General features: G+C 44.4%; 1 protein-coding gene across 3 annotated transcripts in view; it reads right to left on the reverse strand.

Moving 5' to 3' along the window:
- Positions 1-14,905, reverse strand: part of LOC134537501 (aryl hydrocarbon receptor) — a 280,224-nt gene that overhangs the window by 124,166 nt on the left and 141,153 nt on the right. For all 3 annotated transcript variants that reach the window (XM_063378000.1, XM_063377999.1, XM_063377998.1), the window contains exon 2: positions 7,262-7,452. In XM_063378000.1, coding sequence (XP_063234070.1) covers positions 7,262-7,452 — 191 coding nt within the window. The remainder of the gene's footprint in view (positions 1-7,261; positions 7,453-14,905) is intronic.

Below are 14,905 nucleotides of genomic sequence, written 5' to 3' on the forward strand. Positions count from 1 at the left end.
ACATTTTATCCGGGGAACTGTGAGCCAATGGGAAACACTAAACCAAGAAAGTGCCGAATTATGGGCAGCCTAGTTGAGACGTCTCACGCGTCAGTAGCCAATGAACAGGTGTAATTTCCGCGAGTATTTAAAGGACTGTGGAATCTATCCTAGAGGTCAATGAATCCGCGAATTTGGCAGGTCTCTAGTGATTGGTGTTGTTACAATAGACATGTACCTGAAAGAAACACACCCAATCATGAATCCAGAAACACAGACGATGCTACAGTGTTTTGACTCTCAGCTAGTCTCGGAATCTTCTCGCGAAATATGCATGCCTCATAGCTATTTATATATATTGACAATTGGAGTCTATCCTGGAGTGAAATTAATACTCGAAACACGATCGCACACTTGTTGGGACGAACGGTGGGCGGTGACTTTTTTTTTCGAGTGAAAAAAAAAAAGCTGCATGTTAAGAATACTTTAACATCGCCTGTGTTTCGTGATTGGTTGAGTTTCCTCCAGATGCATGTCTACCGTCGGCACGCGAACCACTGACATTCCGCACGGAAGCGGGGGTACGTCGTGAATGGCCCGGCTGAATGAGGCACACTGCTGCCAACCACAGGGGAAGAAAACCTAGCGAGGTATGGACACGCATTAAACAGTTTTAAAAATTGTTTCCTCCAAACATTTCAGGCTTATGCTGGGACAGTTTTTTTTTTATTTTTTTATTTTTTTTTGCTGTATAATCTGGGACTGGAAAAAATTCGAGGGTTCCGTGATCTCTGGGATATACTCTGAACTCCCTTGTGTATAGCAGGAAAAAATGAATGACTAGAGACCTGTAATATTCGCGATTTCAAATCCCTAAAGGATAGACTCCATTATCCTCTATGCACTCGTGCAAATTACATCTGCCGATTGGTTACCGACTCGTAAACCTGTTGACTGGAATGATCGTGATTCGCTATTTCTCCTGTTTAAGATTTTTCATTGGCCCAGAGTCCTTCAGATTAACTGTGGCCCAATCACTGAAGCAAAATAATGTCAAAAGTATTTGGACTCTATCCTATCGCGAAATGAATCCGCGAATTTTACAGGTCTCTATGTATGACTTTTTACTTGTGAGACGTCTCAGCTGGGTTGTCTGTGATTTGTGGCTTCTTTGGCCCAGAGTCCTCCGTATTAGCTGCGAGCCAAGCGTAGCAGCAGCACAACCGTATAAGTATGTGAATTTTAACCTATCGGTGAATGAAACCGTGAATTTTTTTTCCGAACACCCGGAAATTCCGCAATTTAGTTTGGCGTCAGGCTGGAATTCAAAGCCTTATGTTCGCTCCACCAACGTTTTCTTTTTCAGTGGATGATTTCTTGGTGAGAACCAATTTTTTTTCTCTCGTTGATCGGCACTATCTTATTCGCGAATTTTTTTTTCCTATCTGTGCATCGTTGGCTTACGACAGCGGAGGGGCGTGTATAAATAACCGCGGTCCAATCGTGAGCAAAGTGCAAGCTAATGAAGGTTTGCATTATAGCTGGCAACCAAACGAATCGGCGAAATTTCCGTACCTATATATTTATACCTATGGAATATTTTTTTTTTTTCGCGAAAAAAAAATAAACATCCGGACACTCGCCAGATTGCAATATTGTATGTCGTAGAGATACCCGTGTTTTCTCCGCTTCTAGACGCTTGCTTATCATTAGAGACCGGAAAAATTCGCGGATTCATTTCGCTGATACGCTAAAATTCTAATACATATAGGTACCTTTAATCTGCTTTTGTTATTGGTTCACTGTTCATCTGGACGACTCTGGGCCGATGGGAAATACTCAGAAAAAGAAGTATCGTATCACAAGCAAACTAGTTGAGACGACTCACAAGTCAGCAGCCAATGCAAAGGCGTTATTTTCCCGAGTATACTGAGGACTGTGTAGTTCATCCTGAAAGTCATCGAAACCGCGAATTTTTCGAGTCCCTACTTATCATGCAGAGCCCACAACGCCGCGCATGTAACTACAACGGCAGGTAGGCCTAGACGTGGAGGGGGAAAGGAGGGGCTATCAACGCGGGGATCTGCCGCCATGGCGGTGACGTCACCGGGCGGGAGAGCGCCGAGGGTCGTCGCTGACGTATCGATCACAGCGGCCACTCGGTGCCGCCGCGCAGAGCAGCACGCAGCACAGAAGCGCATCTGGCTGCCCCCGCGGGTGGCAAGTCGGATAGCCAGGAAGTAGAGACCGGAAAAAGTCGCGGTTTCATTTCGTGATAGGCTAGAATCCAAATGCGTTTAACTTTCTGCTGCTTCAGTATTGGACCACAGTGTGCCTGCAGGACTCTGAGCCAATGAATAACCCTTGACGAAAGAAGTTTCAAATCACAAGCCTTCCAGTTGACAGTTCTCACGCGTCAGTAGCCAATGAGCAGATGCGATTTTTCCGACTACATAATAGGATCGTGGAGTCTGTCCTAGAGGCCATTGAAACCGCAAATTTTTCCAGTCCCTACCAGGAAGTACTTGGGGTCCAGACCCCTTCCTTCTTGGATTTGGACAAAGAGAAACTGATGACAGCAACATAAGGTCACTGAGATATTATTTTGAAAGGTTTAATCAATGTAATCCTTAGGGAGCTATAATAATGTATTTCCTCCCCTTGATAACTCCTACTTGCCTCACACACAAAGACTACACAAGTACACAAGTAGTCTACATCTTTTGGTTGTTTTCACGCGTGTTTTTGTAAGCATGTCTGTGTCTGTGAGAGGTGTCTTCCCGAACTTGACGGGGCCAATAAGAACGTGGGTACCGTACTGCTGCACGCTCACGATTCGCCATAGCTAGAGACCGGAGTATTTCGCAAATTCACGATACGCTAAAATTAAAAAAAAAAAAATACCTTGGTGGTGCTTACACTATTGGCTGACTACTAGCTAATATGGAGAACTCTGGGCCAATGACAAACCCGCGGTCACCCAGATGAGTCGTTTCACAAGTCAGCAGCCAATGAGCAGGCGGCATTTGCCCGAGTTCGCAGAGGGTTGTGTAGTCTACACTAGATGTCACTGAACCTGCGATTTTTTTTTCCATTTCATAGCAATAGCTCTTTAAAAAAATAGGCTACAATGTTTTGTGAGATGTCTTGACACGAACTGTAATCTCTAAGAGACCGGAAAAATTCGCGGATTCATTTCGCGATACGCTAAAATTCAAATACATATAGGCCTATGTACCTCTAAGCCGCTTCTGTTATTGGTTCACTGTTCATCTGGACGACTCTGGGCCGATGGGAAATACTCGACCAAAGAAGTATCGTATCACAAGCAAACTAGTTGAGACGACTCACAAGTCAGCAGCCAATTAACAGGCTGCCCTGGTTGTTGACGTAAGTGTCGCAAGTGACGGCCCGGCATGGACGCGGGGAAGCAGGCCAGTTCGCCAGCAGGAAGCTCGAAAGAAGAGCGCGGCGCCCTTAATGGAACAAAAGAAAATGCTCTGCGCGTTGATGGAAAAAAAAAATACATATTTTTGCGAGGCGGCGGCGGCGGTGGTGGTGGTCACCCTCCCTTCTTCCCCTTCATTAATTACCTGTCGCCCCTAATTAGTTTCGCCCGCGCGGACGGAGAATTATTAGTAACAGGTTAATAGGAGCCGGCGACCCCGGGGGTGGCGAGGTCCCAGGCCGACCAATGGGAGGCGGGCTCCCGCGCGCGAGCCCCGAACCAGCGCGAAAACCGCCTCCCCTCCCTTTCCCCTACACACCTCCCACCCCTCTCCACCCCCGAACATACCGCGCACTTAAAAAAAAAAAAAGTAATTTAAGCTTCGCTGGGACACAGCATCCCGCTAGCAAAACAGGAGCGGAGACAGGTCTTCAGCCAACGCCACCAATACCTAAGGACACCTGTATTTCGCGAATACATCTCGTGTCAGGCTATTTCACACATAACTGTAGCTTTTTTCTTAGAGGTTGGGCGAATTGCGGGCGTGCAGCAGTACGGTAACTACGTCCTCATTGGCCCCGTCAAGTGCGGGAAAACAGCCTTCACCGACCACAGCCAATAAATACAAGAAAAATCTACAGTGTTTTGTAAAATACCTTGACACGAAATGTATTCGCGAAATACAGATGTCTACCAATACCCAGAGGCAGTGATTTATCGTGGAAAAAAAATATATATATTAGCTTACTAGACTGCAATACGGTATTATTACTGCGTCAGTAATTTCCGCTTTGTGATTGACAGCCTCTTGCAATAGAAGACATTGCCTTATTTGGCCAGGCAACTTAAAACACATTTGCTTCAGCACAGCATTGTTGTGAATCGTGCGGCGAAACACAAGCGATGATGGAATATTTACACACAGCTTTTCTCGAAATAACTTCGCAAAAAATGACTGGCTCTACTAATTTCTAGGGACTGGAAAAAACTCGCGGGTTCAATTACCTCCAGGATAGTCTCCACAGTCCTTTACACACTCGGGCAAATGTCACCTGTTCATTGGCTAATAACCTGTGCGACGTCTCACTACCGGGTTGCCCGTGATTCGATACTTCTTTCGTTCAGTGTTTCTCATTGGCCCATAGAGTCATCCAGATAAACCGTAAGCCAGTAGCAGAAGCAGCACAAAGACTAAAATTTAAATACCTATAGAATCAAAAATTGAATGGGCACATTTTTCCGGTCTCTAAAATAATACAATATTAACCAATCTTGATAATTTTCGTTAAGTATGCTATGGAAGTTGACAATCTATACATTACCTATTCCCATACATACAGTTGTGTGGTAACCACAAATTATTTTATAAATATAGAATCAAACAAACATTTCCTAGTGAAAAAAAACAAACAAAACAAAACATTCAGTAGTTCTCCGTGGCAACAAAAATATTTTTTTATTTGCTTTTGCAACTGTAAAATTTACATTTTGTTTTCACATAAAAATGCGTATTTTACCATAAACAATATTAAACATGTTTTTAAAGGTATTTATTTTTTTCCTTAAATTAAAATAGGATTGGCCTTGGAATAATTGGAAAAATCTGTGCTTTCCCTGTACATTTTTGAACTGTTTATTACAGTGTATAATGTAAAACGGAAAATTTCATTGTTGCAGGCTGTGTTTCAAACACTTATACTGTTGTGCTGCTTCTGTTATTGGCTTGAAGTTCATCCGGAGGTCAGTGAGCCAGATCGGAAACATTGAACCAAAGAAGCAACCAATCATAGGCTACCTTAGTTGTAAATTGATTTCGCACAGGTCGTGTGCCTGGCCTGCCATGCGCTCGGTTATTATTAAAAAAAAAAAAAAAAAAATTGGTAAGTGATCCCTACACCAGTCGACCAAGAAGCCCTGGCGCGGCTTTGGCAATGACTAGAGACCTGCAAAATTCGCGGATTCATTTCGTGATATGCTACAATTCTAATAATTATACCTTAGCGCTGCTTCTACCACTGGTTCACTGTTAATCTGGGGTAATGAGGGCCAATTAGAGACCCTCACTCATAGAAGTGTCGAATCACAGACACTCGGTCGAGACGACTCACAAGTCAGCAGCCAATGAACAGGTGGCATTTGACCGAGTGTGTAGAGTGTAGTAGAGTCTATCCTGGAGGTAACTGAATCCGCGAATTTTGCAGGTCTCTAGCAATGACTAGAGAAAAAAAATCGCGAATTCATTTCGCGATAGGCTAAAATATAAATAGTTATACCTCAGTGATGCCTCTGTTAGTGGCTCACAACTCACCTGGATGACTCTGGGCCAATGAGAAACGCCCGACCAAAGCTTTATACGAATCACAGGCTGCAACATTGGGACGTCTCACAAGACAGCAGCCAATGAGTGGGTGACTTTTGACCGAGTGTACGTAGAACTATGGAGTTTATCCTACAGGTCATTGAACCCGCGAATTTTTCCTGTCCCTAGCAATGACAGATTGGATGATTTCACTAACTGTCGACAGCCTTTTACTGCCGACAGGCGACCTGCCGCTCTATTCCTCCTGGAGCGGGGCCCGACGCGCCAGTTCGCGATCAACTGACGTAAATGAACCTACATTACATTAACTATTGTCAACATGTGCCCAACCCCGTATCCCTTTTCTGTAGTTTAAGCGCACGTGCTGACTGGCTGCCGCAGGGCTACGAATGAGATCGCTCGCCGCCAAGGGCGTATTGTGCCACTGCTGCCAACCCAGACCCGCACAGAGACCAGCGTGGACCGCAAGGTTCTTCCTGGACCATCCTCCTTGTCCTGTACCGAACCTGCCTGCTTAACGCTTGCACTGTTCTACCCCGCGTGACTGAGCCCAGGGTTTTCCTGTGTGTCTGAGCAGGTCTTACCTGGGCACAACATAACTACTTATAGTCTAGTTATAAAATAGGGGAGTTAGTCATGGCACCAATCACTGCTATGGCTGGCCAATCCCCGAACAAAGCACACAATGCATGCTATCTAGAGACCTGAAAAATTCGCTGGTTCATTTCGTGTTATGCTAAAATTCAAATAATTATACCTTAGTGCTGCTTCTGCCATTGGTTCACTGTTAGTCTGGAGGACTGAGGGCCAATTATAGAGACCCTCACTCATAGAAGTGTCGAATCACAGGCCACCCAGTCGAGACGACTCACAAGTCAGCAGCCTATGAACAGTTGGCATTTGCCCGAGTGTGTAAGAGGATATTGGAGTCTATCCTAGAGGTCATTGAACCCGCGAATTTTTCTGGTCTCTAATGCTATCTTTTCTGCGTGGCTGAACCCCAGCAGGATCAGGCGTACAGGCTTCGGTCTGGGACGCACCTAGTCTCCCCTAACCCAGACGCCTCTCAGTTTCAGCTTGGAATATATATATACTGTATAGAAGTCGCGAGTGGATAGGATTTACTCTACGTTTTTCAGATGCGTATGATGAGCAGCTTGGGAACTTCGCCGCTGCAGTGCGCTGCCGTAACGCCCTGTATCGTCTTAGTTCTTATTTACACGTTAGAGCGCAGCTCTGTTGCCCGCTGTCATTCCCCGCACCCCTCACCTATCATTCACTGCAGCTCACGGTCGTTCAGCGGGAGGGGGAAGGGGTGTTTGAAGAGTTTGACACTTGTCCGCTAGGGACCACCACAAGTCGATGCCCTAGAGATGGTGGCGATTGCGGCGGTGAATTAACCAACTACCTCAAAGCCGTATTAGAAATTTTAACCTGGGCTGGCGACTTCTATACAGTATATATATTCAAAGGTCTCAGCGAGGTCTGAGGGGCCGCGGCGAGCTGCGACTGACCTTGGAAGTAGCTCTTGGTGCGCAGGTAGGACACGGACAGCCGGAGGATGGACAGGCGGTCCAGCTTGGACAGGATGTTCTGCTCGAAGGGCAGCAGGCTCGCCAGGGTGTCCAGCTCGGCGTTCAGGCGCTCGCGGTGCCTCTTGGACGGATTGCTCTTGGTCACGCCGTCCTTGGGCGGCGGCTTCAGGCTGCAACCACGAGGCACCGTCAGCTCTCCGCGCGCGCTCGGCCGGACATTCCCCGTACTTCGGGACCCATACTGTACATTTATACAACACGTGCCTACGATCACTTTTTCATACATACATGAACAAACATTTTTCATGATTAGAGACCTGAAAAATTCGCGGGTTCATTTCGTGCTATGTTAAAATTCAAATGATTATACCTTAGTGCTGCTTCTGCCAATGGTCCACTGTTAATCTGGAGGACTAAGGGGCCAATTAGAGACCCTCACTCATAGAAGTGTCGAATCACAGGCCACCCAGACGTGACGACTCACAAGTCAGCAGCCAATGAACATTTGGCATTTGCCCGAGTGTGTAGAGGATATTGGAGTATATCCTAAAGGTCATTGAACCCGCGAATTTTTCCGGTCTCTATTCATGATGATACTGAGTATTTATTACGAAAATTGGCGCATAGTCGCGAAAAATTATTATTAGACTGCAACAAAGTATGCACACGCCAGCGGTTTCTTCCTTGTGATTGGCGGCCGTCTGCGAGAGAAGTCGTTGCCTCATTTAGCCGGGTCATTCACGACGCGTTTGCTTGAGGCAATGAATTACTGTGGTTGGTGTTGTAACAATCAACAAGTACCCGAAAGAAAATCGCCCAATCAGGAAACACATGGACGATGCTACAGTGTTTTTTTTAAACTTTAATATAGTCTCGGAATCTTTTCGCGTAACATGCACTTATAGTCCAATGGGAACGCAGCCTAAGTGTGCAATGGTGCGCATTTCAGCTTCTTTCCTAATGAGAACCCGAATTTTTGCAGATGTCTAGCGTCTTAATGATCTTTTACTCTTTCCAGTGCACAATTTCTGCCATTAGCATTTTGTTCGGTATGTTATGTTGCCAGAAACACGCTATAGAGTACAAATGTTTTATGCACAACTTTATAACATCATTATACATTTTTTAATGTATCTGAAACGTTGTATTTATAAAGAAAAATTTGGAATGATAATTTTGGAAATAAATTATATTGTTGTATTTCATAGAGAGAATCAACTGATAATATTAATTACTTACTTCTAAGGAAACATAAACGAAATAGGCTACGTCATTTTAGTTTGAATGGTTTTTGTCAAAAATATTTTTTTTATATTATTAAACATGTCGGCTTTTTTTTGAGCATAGCACATACTTTAAATATAATGACTTGTTATTATTAGTAGTGAATATTAATGGTGCTAAAAATAATTTATGCTGTGAAAAAATTATTGGTGGGATAGTATTGAATAATTTTTTTTCAATGTGTCAATAGACATTTTTTTTATGATTTTAGAAAAATATGAACCAATTAAATTTAAAAAAAATTTAATACTTAATAATTACCGTTAAAATGATATTTGTAATGTTAACACGGAGGGAAGTATCACTGTGGCGACTGTAGGCGCCACTGAAACTGTGCTGCGAACTGCCTGCACGTGCCTATGTTCCTTCGGGAAGCCTTCTTTTCACAGACGAGAGAGCCAAACGTCCGATCGTGCATCTTCGGTTTTTTTTTGGTTCATTGTAAAAGGTTAGGTTAGCTACGTTATAAATACTTTAAAACATTGTAGACGGTTGATTTGGTTAGGATAGCTATATGAAAGATAATGTGTAATCATGTAAACGGTTTCCTAGTCCTGGATAGCTACATATTTAAAAGTTATTTGCTAAGCAACCATAAAATGATTTTACAGTATTTTTAATGTAGCTATAGGCTACTTACCTAATACAGGGGTGCCCACAAGGGGGGGGAACGACGCAGACTGCGTCATTAAAATTTCAGGGGGGGGGGGGGGGTGGAAAAAGACGAAAAAAATGTATATATTATTTACATAATTATAGCTTCTAATGTGAAAATACGTTTCTGGTGCTTTGATAATTGAAATTGATCTTGTAAATCAAATTGGCAACCCCGCACATTCCTCAACAAAAGCAGTTTGGCATCTGTCGGTTCAGGATGGAAATATTACCTGATATGACCAAAATTATTATTAGAAAATCAGTTTTAATTAATACAAAAAATTGATAAAATATAATACTAAAAAAGGATAATATTATAAAATAATTGAGTAAATCATTGAGAAAATGGCATAAAAAATTTCGGGGGGGGGGGGGGTGAGTCATAGTGTTTGGGGGGGTGGGCACCTCTGCCTAATATAACCAACCATCCACAATGTTTTAAAGTATTTATAATGTAGCTAACCTATCCTAATCGACCGCAAAATTTAATGCCACACCGGTTTATACAATGAGATAGAACGGGAAAAAAAAAGCGAGGATGAACTCGGGAAACTTCGGGTGTGGCTCTCTCGTCTGTGAAAAGCAAGGCTTCCCGTGTTCCTTCTCGCTCTCGGACGGACCGCGGCTGCAGCTCTGTACCGTGCCTGCTCTGTGCCGTGCGTGTCGCAACCTGCCCCCACCACGCCGCTCGCGCGTGGGAGCCGCGCAGCTGGACCGTGTGCTCCGGGCGCGGGCCGGCTTTACACGCTCGTAAAGAAAGTGATTTACCCGATCCTTTTATCCGGGGCGCTTCTCGGCCGCGCGCGGGAGGGGCGGAATCAATAGCGTGGGCCGGGTTTTAGAGTTGTTTGGAGGGAGGGGTAGGCATTACGAGCGGAGGGGAGGCGACATGCGCCCGTGCTGTTACACCCGCGGCGGGGTCGGTGTGCGTGTAAACACCACCGGCCGTGTTTACCGCCGTGCCGGGGGAAGGAGAACTTCACCCCTCACCCCCCCCCCCCCAAACCTAACCATCCGGGGCCGTACTACTGTGGAACACATTCCAATTCACTACGCAGTAGGGACGCAGAATCTTTTTTTTGTGTCCTTCAATTAATGATTAATTTGGACACCAGTTGCCCAGACGTATTTTTTGTAATAATACAATATACGACAAACAAGTTTTTTCATGATAAAACTGAGCATTTCTATACGAAAATTAGCGCATAACTTTTATATTTAAACTGGTGTTTCTAAACCATGGCAAAAGATGAATCGGTTATCCGATTGTGGGACTTTCTTTGTTGTATAAATCTTATTTATGTGCGCATTTGATACACGGGACGGTTTACGAATAACTTTTAACTAAAGACCGGAAAAATTTCGCTAATTCATTTCGCGATAGGCTAAAATACAAATAGTTATACCTCAGTGCTGCCTCTGCTATTGGCTCACAACTCACCTGGGATGACTCCGGGCCAATGAGAAACACCCAACCAAAGCTTTATACGAATCACAGACTGCAACGTTGGGACGTCTCACAAGACAGCAGCCAATGAGTGGGGTGACATTTGACGGAGTGTACGTGGAACTATGGAGTTCATCCTGGAGGTCACTGAACCCCTACTTTTCAACTATTGGAGGCACTGGGAACAACACGAGGCATAAATTCCCGGTGGAAAAAGAATCCGAACCCCCGGTGTTAGTGAGAACACTATTATGTAGTGACAGTTGTACAAATTTACAAATAATCTGCTAATTTTCACAAGGGAAATGTCTGTTCCGTTTACGAATGAAATGAAAAAAAAAAAAAAAAAGAAGAGAGAGAGAGAGTGTGTGTGTGTGTGTGTGTGTCAGTGTCTTGCCAGGCCTTGGAGCATTGTTGCAGGGGCAGGTTCATAGGGCGCCCAGGGGGGGGGGGGGGAAGAAGTAACGACCACGGACGAGCGTCGCAAGAACCAGGCGACACCAGCGCCGGCGGCCTGGGAAGCGGAAGAGACCTCGCCCCGACATGCTGATGTCCCCGCGGTTCCCCCCTGAAGGCCAGGGGGTGGGGCAGAGGGGGGGGGGCAGGGCAGGCGAGGCGAGCACAAATTTCTTTATAATTCGCTCGGGCGCGGGGCGGCGCTAACGACTCCGAGGACTCGCAGCCTCTCATTACCCTCCGCTGATGCCGCGGCCCCTGATCGCCGCGCGGATTACCGCAGCACCCGGAGGAAACCCTCTCCCCCCCCCCTTCCCCTTTCCCTCGCTTTCCCAGTGCTCGAACGGTCTCTCTTACGTTCACCGAGGCTTTAACTCCTCGTCCGCACACGCAAACATTTTTGATTTGTAAATTTTTACAAACCACTTGCCAAGAAACAGTTTGTAATACTACAATAAATAAAAAAAAAACCATTTGGCACAGCCTACAGACGTTGGTAGATCTCGAAGTACCTACCTATTTATTCTGGAAATATTTTAGAAACTACTGGAACATTTTAAGAACTTAATGTACACAACATAGGTATATATGTTCTCCAATATTAGAAAATGATCGTAGAAAATGATCGATGCAATATTTTTTTTATCTCAATGTATACACCATTTAATAACTTAGAAAGAATTGAATATTATATGCCAAATAAGATAATTATTTAATTGTTTTACCCTAAAAAACATTAAATTTCATCCCTTGCACTAATAATGTGGCCGTGTAATAAAATAAATTCGAATGAATTTGATAATAATAAATTTTGAATTATTTTTTTTAAATTTCAGCTCTATTTTTAAAGGTAACAATTAGTTTAGTAAAAAATTGTTCCAGTCAAAGTTTTACATGGTTAGGTTTTATACAATAAATTACTGTATATCGATTTTGAAAGTAAATATATTAAAAAAGTAATGATTATTTTTTACTTTAAAACATTGTTATTTCCACTTCAATAATGGTTGGTTAGATAAAAATTTATTTTAATTGTTTTAGTCAAAATTTAGAAAGTTAAAAATAAGAATGGATTCGCTAGTGAACATTGTAGGGAATATTTATTTATTATCTTATTCCAAACCCAGGTTTTTTCAACCCCTTGCAGCAATGGACGCACTTTTTTTTAAATAGGCAGCCTTGAATTTTAGTATTTTGTAAATCATCTAGGGCAAACAACACGAATTAGTATGACGACAATAGCTTGCGTAGTATTTTAAGTGCGACCACACAAAAACCAAGAGTACCTTTATTCGGAATTTATTTGAGGAGAAGGGGGGGGGGGGTTCAAATATCCCGATGCCCCCTCCCCCTGGATATGACCCATGCGTGAACCAGCCCTAGCCGGTGTTATGGGAGGCGGCGATACGCCCGCCCCAGCGCTGACCCTTTCAAATGGACGCGATAAAGGCCCTAATGGCTTTTTAAGTGATGGAGAAGAGGCATTTCGAATCGCTTTTTTTTTCTTCCTCCCCCCTAATTAAGGCCAGGGGGGGAAAGCGAGGTAGCCGGGCCGGGAAGACGTGTTTACGGTGCGAGCCGTCGGCGCGACAATTAAACAGCGCGACAGTCCGTCCTCCCGTGCAGGCACGAGATCTGGCCCAGACTCAGCGCGCTCTGGTGGGAGGTGCTAGACCCTTGAGAGGGGGGTGGCGACCTCGCGTAACACCTCGTTGACAGCGAGGTAACGTTTTCAACGACCTCCAGGATGGACTCCACAATCCCCTGCACACTGTAGGTCATCGACGCAGCTAAACAACTTAACAAACTTCAAAACCTTCTAATGATGTAAATAAAATTTGACACGTAAAACCCTCCCGCCCTTCCAAAAGTATGAAGTCACCAAGCTTTTTGACGGACGGAATATAAATTTTTTGGGCTATCTGATTAGTAGAGACCTGTGAAATTCGCGGATTCATTTCGCGATAGGATAGAGTCCAAATACTTTTGACATTATTTTGCTTCAGTGATTGGGCCACAGTTTATCTGAAGGACGCTGGGCCAATGAAAAATCTTTAACAGAATAATTAGCGAATCACGATCATTCCAGTCAACAGGTGTTACGAGTCGGTAACCAATCAGCAGATGTAATTTGCGCGAGTGCGTAGAGGATCATGGAGTCTATCCTTTAGGGATTTGAAATCGCGAATTTTACAGGTCTCTACTGATTGGCTGCAGGTCACGTGAGGAGGCGGACGGATAGCAACCCGGAAGAACCGCTGGTAAAGATGAGGTCACGCGGAAAGTTAGGCTATGTTACCTACACGATGTTCGCTATGTTTCGCTGAGCCAGGTCTGGTTTCGCGATGTCGGACAGAAGCATTCCGTGGGATTCGAGTGATGATACCGAAGATGATGATCCCTCCGCTGGCTCTCTCTCACACACACACATGGGATCGTGAAGTTAATCTATAAAAAAAAAAAGTATCTGAAGAATTTCATGATTTGACGAAGCAGTCGCGTGTGAGGAACAAGTCAAAATTTGTGGATTGTTTCAGAATGAATACAACTCAGTTTGATAGCATAATCAAGAAATCAAATACAAGGCATTGTCTTCTATATTCTTCCATCGATTTATTCCATAAACTTGGATATTTTCGTAATTCTTCAATGAACTTTTACGTCGACACGACTCTTTAATGCGACGTACTGAGAGAATAAAGAGTTCGTGGTAAGCGAACGCAGAAGTACAGCCCGCGCGGAAAACAGATGTTGGAATTTTTTTTTTTTTTTTTTTTTACCCGCGCATGCGCAAAGTCTGCCATGTTGGTGATCCTGTCGCCGTCGCCGACATGGCGTGGCCGGCGACACCCGAGATGCAGCCGGCTGTGTTCTACTCGCGCGGCGAACACGGCTACACGGCGCCCTGCGCGGCTGAAGGACGAGGGGCAGGGCCGGGGGCAGGAGGAGCCGGGAGCCGACGGCGTCCCAGGAAGAGGCCCGGGGAACCGGTCCTGCCTGCGCCATCCCTCCCCGGGGCGCTGCCCCTCCGGGCCCCGCACTGGCCCACACTTCCAACCCAGACTTCACCACTGGTTGTAAATTACCTGGCGATATTCGTAAAATTTAGCGACATCTTCGTAAATTCACGAATACTGAATTTACTTCCTTTGAAGCATATCTCGAAAGACTTAACATTAGAGTAGAAATAACAACTTCCAAAAAACTTTTTAATTCTAATAATGTTCGCAGGCTTTCACGGCCATTATCTGAGGTAGCTTGGCTTCTGGGTTGTAGCCGTGTCCTTGGCGAATAATTCACCGACGTTTCGGTCGACATTGCAGTCGCCGTCATCAGGGAGAAGTTACCTACTGCTCCCTGATGACGGCGACTGCAATGTCGACCGAAAAACTGCTCTCTGGCCATGAGTTTAATTTGAATTCCTATTCTCCAAGTTATCTGAAAATCATGTGCTCGAAATTTAATAGTTTTACTCGTGCAGAAAAAATAATAATTTGTCACTATATCTACAAAAATGTGTGTGCTTGGATACCAAGGGTAGGTAGGGAACTGGAATATACGGACTTGTGAACTATATTTTTTTCGGCACCCTGCCACTTGAGAGCAGCATTATCGCTCAAATTAGCCGGAAATACACACACAAAAAAAATTGTAAACCACCTTCAGTACTTGGATAATAGGTGAAAACTGTAGACACGTGGTGTAATATTTCATATAAGTGCGAATAACGTTTTGAAAGTAATTCACATACATTTAAGTGATGCATATTCGGCAATTTC

The sequence above is a fragment of the Bacillus rossius genome, chromosome 12 (assembly GCF_032445375.1).
Source record: "Bacillus rossius redtenbacheri isolate Brsri chromosome 12, Brsri_v3, whole genome shotgun sequence".
NCBI lineage: Eukaryota > Metazoa > Arthropoda > Insecta > Phasmatodea > Bacillidae > Bacillus > Bacillus rossius.